At 39.1% G+C, this 14,821-nt stretch overlaps 1 protein-coding gene across 16 annotated transcripts in view; it reads right to left on the bottom strand.

Annotated features, from left to right (window-relative positions):
* NRG1 (neuregulin 1) overlaps nucleotides 1–14,821 on the bottom strand; it is a 419,616-nt gene that overhangs the window by 16,280 nt on the left and 388,515 nt on the right. For 10 of the 16 annotated variants that reach the window (XM_032997903.2, XM_032997900.2, XM_032997904.2 and 7 more), the window contains 2 exons: nucleotides 9,771–9,829; nucleotides 3,413–3,436 (listed from right to left, as the gene is read on the bottom strand). In XM_032997903.2, coding sequence (XP_032853794.1) covers nucleotides 3,413–3,436; nucleotides 9,771–9,829 — 83 coding nt within the window. Of the gene's footprint in view, nucleotides 1–3,412; nucleotides 3,437–9,770; nucleotides 9,830–10,484; nucleotides 10,553–14,821 lie in introns of those variants that run through there. The other 6 variants (XM_042787798.1, XM_042787799.1, XM_042787800.1 and 3 more) reach the window with 4 other exon arrangements.

The raw sequence follows: 14,821 nt of genomic DNA, 5'->3' as shown, positions 1-14,821 counted from the left end.
AATGAATAAAAGCTGCACAGCCCTGCACTACCTTTGGGAGAAATGCCTGTATTATTCCTGCTGGAAGGGACTTACATGAACATAAAAGGTCTGTGGGGCAATTCATCAGGAGGTACAGATATGCACAACAGTCTCTCACATGTGCAATGAGTCTCTGTCCAAGCTTAGGCACTTTAATGATGTGCTGACATAAATGCCACATTAGTTCAGGAGAAAATGCTCCCTGCTGAAGAGAAAGCAGTCATTCCTCCAATGTGTTTCCCAGGCTTATCTAGTTTAGTTTTAAAGTTGCTGTGGGTAAGTGGCAAATATTCCATGTAACAAATCACAAAGCAAAAATAAATCTTAATTTCTCTGATACAATGCACCTTACCATGGAACAAATTTGTTCTACAAGCCAAACACACTGTAAACCAAGACACCAGCAAACAAGTCATGAGCACTGTCAGACAAAACTAATAGCACTGATTATTAACAAAGGGGAGGGGGATAAGAAGTGAGTTTGGTAAAATTAGGATGCTGCAAAAATGTATTAAAGAAAACAAAAATATAACTCCAGGAAGAGAAAGTCAAAAAAGGGAAGGAAGAAAGGGCTGACACTCCAAACCAAACCAGGACAAAGAGAAAAAGAGGAGGGTGAAATATAGGGAAAGACAAGGTTAAAGGGTTGAGAAGTCAACTGCAGGCCTGGCACAGCATGCTTGATACTGGAAAAAAACAGAGTGAAGAAATGCTTGGGGACAAAAAAAAAGGCTGAAGCAGAGTGTGAAGGGATTTCTCATACAGCATAACTCCTTGCCTAGGCTAGTTAGTGGCACTCGATCCCCTTGCCATTTGCCACTTCTGAAAGCGCTTATTAGTTAGCCATGAAATGGTGTATTACGAGGATGTCATAGGAAACAGGAGAATTGTGCTAAGCAATTTATGGGCAAATTTGAGTGCTTTGATTTTTTTTTTTTTTTTTTGGTCATGCTGTCAGCTGTTAGCTTGTGAAAGCAAAATGAGTAAGGACACATCAACCCATTTTTCTTCGAGGGAAAGCGAGAGGAGGAAGAAGATTAATTAACATTGGAAGCTCTGATTGGTTGTTTATACTAAGGCAAAAATTGCATTGAGTCCAGGATGTTTACTCCAGGCTGAGGCTCTTGCAAATGAGCTGGACAGCTGGCCGGTGATGGCCTTACTAAGTCTGCCAGTGGGTTGAAGCTTGTCGCTTGTGTGTTGGACACTCCTGGGCTCTCACTCACCACAGGGGAGTGGGTGCAGTGAGGGAGCAGGGCTGTGGGTGCAGCCCTGAGCAATGCTCCTCGCACCGATATGTCTGCTGGGCCTGTAGGTCTTGAGGGGCATGGAAAGGTAAACTCCTGCATCTGCTTTTATTGCCTTAATTCCCTCCTGTGGCCTTTGAAACAAGGCCTTTAGGCTGATCAAGCCTGACATGGTGTGCATGAATGGTGGTGTTGCCATGTCCTCCCTCAAGCCATGGGGGTGATGGCTGACTGGGAAGGCACATGCGTCTGAGCATGTCTTGCCCAGCAAACCAGCAGGCCCCCATGTAAACCTGGCCATGCTCCTGGCTGACAGGGTCTCCCTGCCTGGGACAGCAGAATCCAGCTGGGGGACGCCTGGGTGTCCTGTGGGGGATACTGCGAGTGGCAGGGGATGGGGGCAGCCAGGTTGGACCAGGGTTCCTGGCCACAGCTCTTCAGGTGGCATGGTGCCCTGGGAATGAGCCTTAGCCTCTCTGCCTAAGGCTGGAAGAGTTTTGTGAAGCAGAGACCAAACTCCTGCAGGGCATTTGTGGTTATAGTGCATCTCACCCCAAAATCGCCCTCTCTCTCAGACCAGTGGTAACATTTACAGAGCCATTTAATATCACCCAGCCAAATAACACGTTCTGTGTTTGCAGTGCTCATCAAACTAGATTGAAAAAAATTAACAGCAGCCTTGGGGAAAAGTCCATAGAGAAATATATATGCAGTAAGAATTTAGAAAAGGTTTTAGCCTGTTAAGTATTAAAATTCATTTGAATAATTTTATTTTTTTTCCCCTACAGAATGGTAGGAAAAATCAAATCAACATGAGACTTAAGTCAAGATATTAAATCCCTCTATGTGCAGCCTTTCAAACATGCACATTATGCAAATATTTCATATCACCCTCATTTATACATATTTGATGATATATATGGTCTTAAATTTGCTCTGTTTAAAATTTTTTCTTCTTACAGGTCCCTGGGGATTTTAAAAATAATTTCATTGCAAGAGATGGTTCCACTGATGTAATTTCATATATAAGTCAAAATTTGCAAGTCAGTTTTTAAAAGGATTTTAATTTAATTCCTCATATCTTAATGTAGCCATATATCTTCTACTACAGTCTAGTACTTATGAGTGAGAATTAATATTACCTTGTGATAATAATAATAAACTGGGTTGTAAGAGATTTTTAAAATTTGGACTTGTAATGGGTTTTCCACAGTTCGCATCTTAAGCTAATGACATTTGGGGGGAGGCATTTTAAGAAAATTGTGAACTGAAACTGTGTGAAAAGCATCACTGTCTTGTTCTTCTCATTTGCTGACAATTTGAGGAGATTCCAAACAAAAAGTGACCTGAATTCCAAGTTAGCCTATTCAAGAGACACATTATTTGTACCCCTGATTACTAAATGTTAGTCAGATAAGTACTGAAGAGGACTTATAAGATCTATTTCTACTATATTTAAGCTGAAGTGTAACAATAGTATCCACTATTCGTTTGGTACAATATGAGTTTGGTACTAGAAATATTGAATGCATTTGCTGACTTGAGGATGTGGAGTCTAGCTGTAAACCTCTACTTCAGTTCCTAAATAACTTTCAGTTCCCTTCTAATTTACAGACCTAGACATGAATGTATATGTGCATCATTTACATATATGTATATACATTCAATTTACATACCTAGCTGTGGGTTTAGACAAAAAACTTTGCTTGAAAACCAGAGGTCAAAACTGTAAATTTTCAGAATTGTAAGTGGCTATAACATCTTATCTTTTTTTATAGACTAGTCAGTAATTTCCCTCAATGCTTACAGTGTTTCCAAAATCCAGCAACCCTAGAAGAAATTAGTAAAAGCAAATATCAAAACTAGTCAAAATTACACAGCAGAAAAATGAATACACTGTGTTATGATTACTTCAGTAATTCCTAGAACTCCTTAGGTCTGGAATATCCTATCACTATTACCATTTTAGTGAGCTGGTCTTCACTAACATTTTGACAAGGGTTGTTGTTATAGCTGTATGATCCCTTCTAAAGCATAAAGAAATTGGTTAGGAATTGAAAAGGGGAGGTGGAGAAAAAAAATAAAAAGGAGTTTATCTCTTAGGCTCTAAAATCTGCAGGCTAAAAGGAATGATTGGTCCATACCCATAAATTCAATCCCAAGATGCTCTGCCAATGCAGAAAGTTGACAAAAAAAAAGAAAGAAAAAGGAAAAAGTTTCAGAAAAGAACAATACACTGTACTCAAAAATAAATCACATATGAGAATTACAGCTATTCTGTGTCTGCATATGAAACAGGACAAAGGGGTGTATCATTACATGGGCAGTATTCAAGTGCACCTCTGTGAGCTACATGACCAGACCTTCTGCAAGGGTTACACACCAAATATATATGGGGGATCTGAACAGCCACAGTGCAAGGAATGTGGCAGGAATCATCAACCCTCAAAGATTTTACTGAGGTGAAGGGGGCTATGGCCTAAGGATGCCACATGAAATGGCTGATTATTTTCAGATGGGACCATGAGAGCACAGAGGTGCATTACAAGGGGCAGCATCCCCTGCAAACATATCGTGCATTGCCCTCCCTTCTGGCCCTGTTCCTGTCCCCAGTATGCGGCTCCTTGCTCCTATGGGTTGCAACCTGAAGGTGGCTGGGACTGTTTGCTCAGCAGTGGGAGCCCTTCTCAGCTTTGCAAATTGACTGCTGCAGGGCTCTCATTTCTGGAAAATGATGAGCCAACACCTTTTTTCCTGCCTTTGGACTGTGCTGCCTTGGCAGGACCACTGGCTGGCCAGCTAGATGCACCCTAGAGTGCAGGGGCTCATGCCGTATACACGGATAATATGCTTAAATTAGCACCCCCAGTGTCCAGCAGCTGGGGGTGAGGAATAACACAGGTTTTCCGCCAGCAGGTACCCTAAGAGACCCTTCCCAGGGGGCCAACACCATAACCATAGTAGCTCACTTTCTTTGGTCTTGTGTGCTGTGAAGTGTAAATCCAAGCCCAGTTTTCTGACCAAATGAATTTTTTACGTAGTTTATACGTATGGGGAATGCCGATCATTTCCTGCTAATCAGTAACATTTTAAGGGTTAAGTAAGTTGGAATCCACCCAGGTCTCTTCCTAAAGAGCCAATATTACGTGCCTACATGAACACTGCTAACAATACACATTAGTTGCATAGAAAGCTTGGTTAAGTCTTCAATAAAATGAATGACATGCCCATGCATATATATTGCTGTATTTATGCTTGTTTATAGGTAAGATGCCTAGCCTGGATGTAAATTAATTTTAGGGGAAGTCATTCATATCATGCAGTTTCTATTTCAAATAATTCAATGGGAAGTTGGTACTTAAAATAGGAATATATTCTTGCTGAAAGCCCTAACAAGAAAACATGCTGAAGAAACATGCATTGCTTATTCAAACCTAGATGTCATGTAGCTCTTGATTATTTTTGTTGTTCCTAGCTACATGCCCTAGACCTGATTAAAACAAAGCAGAATACCTCAACTCTTCTCTTTTTATAAACAGGTCATTCTTTTTGATCTTTTCCTATTTAACTCAATATTGTTGCATACTTTTTACATGCAATGTGGTTACTATTGAATATTTGCCCAGGTGCTCTAAGAAGAAATAAAATTAATTATTTTAACAACTCAGTTTTCATTCTGGATGTGATTTTTGTTGGGACAGTACTGGAAGAAGAAATGATTGAGAAGCAGTTTTTTTCCCCAAAAGTGACTTACAACTACAACTCATTGGATATATTGTAGCACATTGGGGTCCAGGGTCTATAGAACAGAAAATGCTGGAACAGGTCCTCCAGGACTGCATGCTGTGTTCATCAGTGGTATGCCACTATACCACAGCTGCTGGTTATCCAAGATTTTGAGGTGGCTACTCTATAGAGTTAGGTGGGTGGGTGGGTAGCCTGGGGACATGGTGCTGCCCAGTGAGGGGTGAGAACAGTTGCAGGTTTGTGTGGAGACCTTGCATCTGACAAGGGAAGGACCCATTTGGATCAACTGCATGCAGCAGCAGAGAGGTCCAGGGAGACCAATTTAATTTCTGAAGCATCAAGATGCCAAGTCTCTTCAGTCATTGTTTAGTACTAAATGTGTTCTGTGGGTAATGAGAAATTCTAAAAAAGTTTATTTTTCATGTAATTTGAATTGAAATTGAAATAAAATCTCCCAAACTATCATAGGGCAGAACTACGTCAGCCAATTTTGCTTGAGGGGCTGGGATGTTGTGTCTCTTTGTGAGGCTTAGGATTCACTTTGGATCCTAAATCTTGATTCATTTCTGTGGTACTGAGACTGCAAAATCAATTTTGAACTTGTGATGTTAAGTCCTATGGCTGCTGTAAAAGTGTTATCCTACAACTGATTTGAGTCTCATAAGTATCGAAAATGTCCATTCTTAATTAGAGTATTTTATCATAGCAATTTTAGCATTTAATGAACATCAGCTGAGCAGTTTACAGTGAAAAACTGTCTTCTTTAACCTTGAACAGAAGATGGACAATGACATTTTTCAAATCTGTTTGTATCATTTAGGAGTCTTGCTCTCAGCACATAAAGAGTACAATTTAGGGTGCTGAGAGGCCTTAGAAAATGAAAATTTCAAGTGAGCTTGTCTAGTACCCTCATACAGATGTGACCACTTGAGAAACATATAGAAATTGAGAAATACTGAACTAGTAGAATTGCTGAAATATGGACTTATGGGTATCTGTAGTTTATGTGGAAAGACTGAAAGATAGAGGCTGTTACAGAGTAACAGCAATTTTGGTAATTCCTCTAGAATATCATAGCTTTTTTGAACTCTTGCCCCCTTTAATTTCTCAGCCAGGCTCATCTTGGCAATATGAGACAGGGGCTGTCATCTAAACAGAAATTTCTCTCTGTCCTTCTTGATACTGTCCCTCTTGCTTATCATGGATGGCAGAGCTGAAATGGACACTGTTTAAACTGGTGTCCCATGCTGAAATGCTTGCCTTCAGGAACATAGGGACCACATTCAATTCATGCATGACACAGTTCACAGCATGTCCCACATGTTGTTCTATAGTCACAACATATATATATAACTGTTAACTTGTGAAGTAAACAAGTCAAGTTGCCCTTTGGGTGGGGTCCTTGGCCCATTTGGGGCATCTGGGAGGACAAAGAGTTTACCTGTGATTATGCTCTAGAGAAGTTTCCTCAACCTTCTATTAATCCAAGGCTCCACCAGTGTTTCTTATCCTAAGGATCATTCTGCACAGTGTTGCTATAAGAGTTCTCATGCATAGCTACATAAAAATTAGCCAAACCTTTTAATGTTAATTCATTACTTTTATTTTCCTCCATTTGCTTTGCTTCCTTGCTTTCAAGGGAGTGAGTATGTGAACATTCAAATATGGCAAACGTATCTGCAGGGAACAGATGTATTTTTGCAACACTTTTTTGGACCACCTTCTGATGTCTTAGGGACTAATGGTGGACTATGCACCTCAAAGTCAAAACAGCTGCAGCAAAAAGTCAAGGTATTAGGGAAAACACCTGGCAGCAGCTACGACTGCTGTGCTCAAGGAAAGGATATTACAGGGTTGTTTGTTCTTTAGTTTCCCTTGGTCTGCAGTGGTGGTAAGCACCAGCTGAGAAGGAAAAACTACACAGCTGCAATGCTGGAGGTAACTGTAGCAGTGGGGAATCTAACAAACATCACCTCTCAGACACAACAGGTTGTCCTATGGTTTGGTATGTTTACAAAGCTGAAAGCCAAGGGACAGTCAGCCAAAACATGTGCTTTCCAGTAGTCTCCATCGTATCCATTCTCAGTTATGCTCATATTTTCACTGACAGAAAGGAAACACATTTCTACAGAACTTTTCTTAAAATGGAGATCCAGCTAATTTCCTGTGCCCCTTTTTAACCTATTTCTAGTGCACCATGATGACTGAATCCTCCAAGGCTCACCAAACCACTGCCAAGATAAGCCAGTTAGCCTTGCACTCTGTTGGGACAAGGGGTTTTCCAGAATGCTCAGTGTCAGCCTTGTTTTGGTCTTGCAAAAGGCCCTCAGCAAAGCCTGTAGCTTCAGGACACCTTCAAATAGCAACTCTAGGGCAGATTTCTGTAGCTAAATTTGTCTCAACAGCCAAATACAGAACCTTAAGTATTTGGTAACAGACCTCTGATACACAGCCTTAAGTATTTAATAACAGCTCATCAGTAGGCACACTTGGATTGGAACTCCATTGACCCTTTCCAAATGAAGAAAGACCCTTTTGAAAGCAGGTAAAATTAGATAGCACTGTATAGTTCACATGTACACTTTTGTTTCTTACTGGACCTTATGATCTTTAATGTCCCAATTAGCTCTGTACTTTGCAAAAGCTTCACCTACAGAGCTAAGTTAATTACCCGCAACACTTGATGCAAAATATGAGCTCAGCTTTAAGGCCCAAGTGCAACATTTGCCTAAAGATAACTCTAATTTTAAGTGTCCTTTTTATTTTTTTGCTCTGGTCTGCACTGTGTGTAATAATAAAAGGTCATACAAATGCTTCTTCATTTTTTTTTTTTTTTTTGTTAAATATAAATATATCCTCACTGGACCCTTTCCAAAAGTGCCATTTCAAGATTTGTAGAAGTTTAAGAAACCTGATATTATACTGAAGCTGCAAGGTAGACAAAAATGCCAGAGTCTCATAGACATTACCTGGGGCTCTCAGAGTAGCCTGAGTTAAGTAGTGGTGTGCTCTCCTGCCAATGCCTTTCAAGGACAGGAGGGCTGGACCAGCTTAAATACTTACAGCTGAGCATAACTCTTGCAGCAAGCCAAGTACATCTATGCCTTTTCCATGGAGGCAACTTCAAAATATCCTAGACTGGTGTCTTACTGCCAAAAGATTCCCTTAAAAATCCCAATCAGTATCAGGAAACTGAAAAACTAATGAAAGAAAACCCACCCAAACTTTTTTTTTTTTTTTTTTTTTTCCTGGGGAGGAAAATTAATTGATGATCAACATACAATTCTTCCATAGTTTTCTGGGCAAATTCAACAGCACACAATCAATCTTATAATTTTATATCACCTCTTTTTAAATGATTCTTCTAAGATCAGAAAACCTTAACTGCACTTTTCACCACAATACACAGAAAAGGCCACTGAAATCTAGCATTTGGTAAACTTAAACACCGTAACAGCACATAAATTTTCAAATCCATAGTTACCAGAGGCATTTTAAAAATAACTCATACTAACAAAGCTTTTAAAAAAGGGCATAAAATACACACTTGAATGCTGGAAGGTCTGGGCTCCAGTCAGCACTCTTGGGATTTATATAGGTAGCTTCCATGATGGGCAATATGAATTATGTATGGACATTTTTCATCCATCAGTATAAGAGAAAACCTATGCATCTCTTCAGGCTCCAAAATGTCCAGCACATGCTAACAGCTTTTGTCCTATATACTAATGGGAATTAAATTAAGCTAGCCTATAGTATCTGAAATCTTTCTGTGCTGGCAAGTAATCCATCAAAAAATAATTTCTATAATACTGCTTTTAGATCATAGTACATGCTGATGCCAGTGACAATTAATTATTAATAGTACCCATGCATTAAAATGTAAGATCTAAGCATTTTTCTTATATGTTACCTTTGACTTTTCTATAGCCAGTAAGAGAAAATAAATATTCAGTGTACTTTCTGTTTCCTCCCTGACAAGCAATAATAATTAACCTGTCCCTCCATGGGAAAGTTTATGAGGTATGTGACTGCTGTGCTGATTCTACCAGCAGTCTAGTACAGAGTCCTCTGCGTGTGTGTCTATGTGTATGTGTGTCTGTGTCCTTGGCCAGTTAATATGGTTCTGAAATACTTGATCTCTTGCACCTGTTACCCACAAATAAATATGTCAGACCTCATTGTTTATGCCATTCCGCTTTTCTTTTTATTTCTGTGATCTTTCCCCTGAAACTTGGACAATGAGGAAGAAGACCACTTTGATTTTGTTTGGCATGTGCTCATTAGAAACAATATAAGCATGTCAATTACCTTTAACTTGTAGGTTCAAATACAAATCTCATATGCAAGTAGAGGATTAGATACCTGTCCCTTTGTTGGAGGAGTACTGCCCTGTATAGAGACTCATAAGCTTTTTGTGGCAAATAAAACATGAGACTTTCAAAATGTAATTTTTGCACTTTTACTGCTTGATGTCAGTGGGGAGTCTGTATCACACCATTCAGTGTTAATTTCATAGCATTGCTAATCTTGCATTTCCCCATAACCTCAATGCCAAACAATTCAGGAGAATATTGCAATTGCTTTTTGTTACCATTTTCATGCAACAGGCAGGGACAATCAGTATTAGGCCTTAGGCAACAAATCTAGTTACAGATTAAAAAAAAAAATTTGGAGGAAAGATGCAGCAACAAGAAAGCAGCACTGACTGAGCATGCTTCTACTGTGGCACAGACAGAAAGGTAGTGGACGTACTGTAGAAGCTGGCCATTACGTAGTTTTGGCAGCGATCACCAGTAAATTCATTTGGGCACCTGAGAGGAAAACAAACAAAAAAAATGGTAGAGAAAAAACAGAGAAAAGAGAAGAAGTGAATATATGCTAAGAAAGAAGCTCCTTCAGTGTGAACTGATATGACTTGGTGAGTTCACTTTCAGAAACTGAATCTCAGTTTAGCATGTCAAAATGGATCAAGATGTTGAGAGCAACTCATTTGCTCTGTGGAAATGAAAAGAAATCCCCCCCCCCCCCGAAAAAACAGCCAAAACACAAACCAATCCAGATCAAAGTGTGTTTCGAGACATGAGACAGAAATTAACCATTCCAAATTCCCAAATTGCTTTTAGGATGCACTTTCCACAAGGCAGTGAGGACACAAGATCTGTACATCACTTGTCTGTGAGTTTGTTCTTTTAGGGTTGCACTTCACAGCAGTCTCCCAAACAAGAAAACTGCCAGTTTGTGCAATACAAATGCATCTACAAATGGATGAAAAGATCAAAAATCACACAAATGAGGAATATTTTTGAGGTCAGTAATGCCATGGTGTACAGATTTTACTTTAGAGAATCAGGTCATAGATTAGTTCATAAAGAGGCCAGTTCCAGCTGAACTGTGAAAACACCAAGTACTATTGATTTTGTTGCTGTAGTTGGGGAAGAAAGCAAAGTTCAGATTATTTTAACATACTTTCTTGGTTTTGGATTTTCATAGGCAGAGTTTCAGTACATCTTGCTCCAGTGAATCCAGGTTGGCACCTAAGGAGCAAAAACGTGATAAGCAAAAGTACACCAAAACCACTGCACTAACAGACTGACATCTGCTGGCCTATGGAGATGGGAGTGCATTAAGCAACCTCCTGGTTAGGTGTTAGTGAAAAATGATCAGAAGAGGGGCAAGAAAGTGTAACCTTTCCAGAAGATAACACTTCGCAAAATTTACAGCAAAAATCCACCAGAGAAAAAAATCTACGAAGTCTTTTTGCTTGTCTGCTTTGAAACAGAAAGAATCATCAGGGCTAGCAAAAATGTGTATCAGATCATTGCTTATTCCACCTCATGAAGGGACCAGACTGAGTTTTTTTAAAATTTGCAGTACAGCATATACAGTGATTTACACTGTTGCTTTCAATAGTCACTTAAAATCTATGAAAATACCATTAATCCCCTATTTCCATAATGACATGTTGTGTCTTCCAGTGACTTCTTTTAAAGGGGAATAGTCAAAAGAGCAATCACAGAAAAGCCAAAAAAATTCAGAAAGTGAAGGAATTTTCTTCTGTACTTTGCCTGTCTTTTCTTCTGCTGCTGGCTGTCTATTCTTCCTTCATCTTTATTCTCTTTCTTGGGGTAGAACTCAGGCTCCCAAAATATCACCATAGCAATCCAGGCTCCTGTGCTTCAGACATAAGTGTGCATGACTGTCTGACACACTAAACATCTATAGATTTGAATCTTCTTTCCTCTTCCTTCTTCTAATCACTCTTACTCAGCATGTAACCTGAAATTACCTGTCATCTGCTTCCTTGAATGCATCTCACTTGCGTTGCCTGTCTTTCTGATTATCTCTACGCATTTGCCATGCTTCGGGAATCTCCCCTCTTTTTCTCCAGCTGCTGATATGGTGTCAGGCTCCTTTTCAAACTGCTTCATCATTTACATTTACCAAAGAGCCTTCTCATTTGCAAATGCACATTGTTCATAACAATTCTCCACCTCTTCTATCCATCCAAGTTTCATGTGCATTGAAAGCTGTCCTGATTTTTTAAATTCCACTCTTCCACAATTGCCTCTAGCCCTAACAGTCAGGGATGCTGCCCTTGTACAAGTGGGAATTCCAGAAAATCACTTTAGCAGAGGATCAGCATCAGGCATAAATACTAGCATCTTGTTCAAATAAGCCATGCAGGAATGATTTTTGTCTAATAAAGGTATATTTGGAGGATCTGCAGATGATTCTTTGGAGCTGATTTACTATAATGATATATTTGTTTATCAAGGGAGAGAATTTATGTTCTTCAGAGCCAAGGTCACATCTTTTGATAAGTACCCAGTGGGGTGGGATCCCAGTCTCCACAGATACATTCAGTTGAGAAAAACACAAGGATAACTCTGTCATGAAAAGGTGGTATTGCTAGGCATGATAGAAGACTTGTTCTGTCTTTGATAGAAGGCAAAATGCCTATGATAGAGGGCATTTTGATCTGTGTTACTGAATGAGAGTAAAAAAGTTTTACCCTTGTAATTTCAGTTTTATTTTGCGCTATGGTGATCTCGTTATATACCCATCCCTGGAAAGTGGTAATTCACACCTGCATTGTCTTTCATTTCACAGGGTTCCCCCCATCTTGTTTGTCAGGCTCAGTCCTACACAATTCCAATGAATGTACTGCTGATTAAAAGCCTCAGACTTTGCTCCTACCACTGGCTCGTGGTGGTTGCTTGCTCCATCTGTGCTTGTCTTCAGATGTTGGTGCAGCTGTGGAGGTGATGAAAACAACTTGAGGACTGGTGTAGACAATGCTGAGATCGCTTCCAGACCGAGCAGGGTCAGCCCTGTTGAGATGGCGCTGAAAACAGTTCATGTGTTTTTCTACTCTCTCTGAACCCATTGTCAGCAAACGGACTGCAGCACCTGCCTGCTGCTGAGAATAGTTCCAGGGCGGACCAGCCGAGACAAGAACCAAGATGAGCCTGTTGGCTTATGATGATGTGTGAAAGCTACATGCATTTTATTGCTCAGATATGCAGTGCACCACCATTTCCAGTGCTATTTGGCAGTAGCCAGTGCTAATTACTGTAGATTGTGATTTTACAAGCACAGTCTTATTGTGTCTTTCTTTTCTAGTTCATTACCCACGTATCATTTTCTTTTATGACACTAGCAAAAGTTGGAGTCGGGCAGCTCAGGGCAACAAGTAGACATTTGTGCTGCAAGAGCCTTATTATTTCCTTTTTGTCTATAAAAGGCTACTCAGAATACTTATTTATTGTATTAACTAGGTGAAACCACAATACTAAACAACATATACTAAAATAATTGCTTATCTCCTCTACACACAGTAGTTGCAAAGAGCAGTATTTGCATGTGTTCAGAAAACAATTCTCAGAACATCAAATGCATATCATCAAAATGTTTTTCAGCAGGAGAGGAATGGCTGAATGGATCAGGACCTCACATTTCCACTTCATCCACTGCCTATAAGCAAATGCGTTGAGGAAGAATGTTTTTTTCTCATGGGAAGTACAGTACACTTCCATATTCAGTAGTCTATTTCATAGCCTAAGCCAGAACTACTATTTCTATCCTGCCTGTTGAATGAGTATCTCTGGAACATTTGCTAGCATCATGGAAGCAAATTTTCTCTTTTTTCTGTTTTCAAGAACCTTCTGTCAATTTCTATTCCACCAAGGCCTTTACATGAAGATGGGTATAGAAAATGGTTGTATCATTAAAAAGCATGTAATCCACTCTTGCTGTTAAGAAAATAAGCAGCATCCTTCAATTAGAGTGAAGCATTATTTTAATCCAAAGAAATCCATATGTAAATTCATTTATCCAGTAACAACAAAAGCACTAGAAAAGATGGTCTCTGTGAGTAAAGAATCAATTAGTCAGACCAACAAGGCCTTCATGGTAGGATACTTCAAAAGAACACTCTAGAAGCATAATAGATGTTATATTCATATAGATTTTTCATCAAGTAAGAAGAAAATGCTAGGGATTCTGGTCTAAATTTTGTATTTATTGAAGAAGCTATCTGATTTTTTGTCTTTGGTGAACCTGGGGACACATTTCCAACTGTAGAGAAATGACATAGGGACCTCAATCTCATAAGAAGCCAGTAATGTCCTAGCTTCCAAAGTCTATGATATTTTCAAAATGTGACTCGTGTTCCTATGAAACTTAAGAAAATTTTATACAGTAGTTTATTTAAGTAGTCTCAAAGCTTCTTTTCTCATCTTTCATATTTTGAGATATGTTCATATTTTGAGATTTGTTTTGTTCAGTCTGAGGACATAATTGAAATACATGTATGGAATATATATGCTACCATAGATGTAGCTGTACAATACATTACTAAGTCTTCATACATTTCTTGAGTATTTCACATGGTTACCTCTTGAAAGCAAACACAAAGTTCACAGCAGTATTCATGAGAGCAAGTTTTGATCCAGTCTGGATAATTTTACTATATATTTTACAAAACACTTTTTTTTTTTTTTTTTGTTAATACATGGCTTGATTTTAACAGAAGAGGGATTTAGGAGTTCTTTTTTTTAATAGAATAGGGTGTTCACAAAAGCAGAGATATCACTTGGAAAATTCCATGGTTGTTGTGAATCTGAGTCATATTTTTTGGTTAGGGATAAAACCAATTTAGAATGATATGGCTCATGCTTTAGAAATTTTGTTTTTGCTCTCAACAGATGGACCATATGGAAAAATGCGAACTTGCTACTGAGGCAGAAATATGAAGAGCAAGTACCATATTTCAAGCATTCTGTTTCCACAGGCATGTTCTGGGAGAAGATTTATTTTCTCAGAACAATGAAGGCAATGTGTACTGGTTAGATACTTATTTTAATTAACACTGGAATATTTGAATTAAAAGTAGACATCTGTATTTTTAATGAAATAAGAAGAGAACTGTATTTTGTCTCTTCAGTTTTCCAGTACACCCACTTTTAAGTACTCACACTTTTATTTCTTATGTGGCTGTATTGCATCCCGTTTTGCTATACAACATAAAGTTTCAGCTCTGACAAGCATTAGAAGGAACAGAAAAAGACCCTGAAAAATAGCAGTGGCCCTGTCTGCAGGATAAGAATCCTTTTCCACTGCTGTAGTCTGAGGTTCACCCTCTCTGATTTTACAGCTCTGATGCTTTTTCCAAATAGGTCTTGGGCCACCCAGGGAGAGGCACATCTGTCAAATTTGGGAAGTGCCTTTTCTTTCAACTCCAGCCCCAGAATTAAAGGTTATTTCTTGTCCACAAGACAGGAAAAAAAAAAAAAAATCTCCAC

This window comes from Tyto alba, unplaced genomic scaffold (genome assembly GCF_018691265.1).
Source record: "Tyto alba isolate M040663 unplaced genomic scaffold, T.alba_DEE_v4.0 Super-Scaffold_13, whole genome shotgun sequence".
Classification (NCBI taxonomy): domain Eukaryota; kingdom Metazoa; phylum Chordata; class Aves; order Strigiformes; family Tytonidae; genus Tyto; species Tyto alba.
The sequence above is the reverse complement of the archived record's forward strand: the minus strand, read 5'-3'. Positions and strand labels throughout refer to the sequence as shown.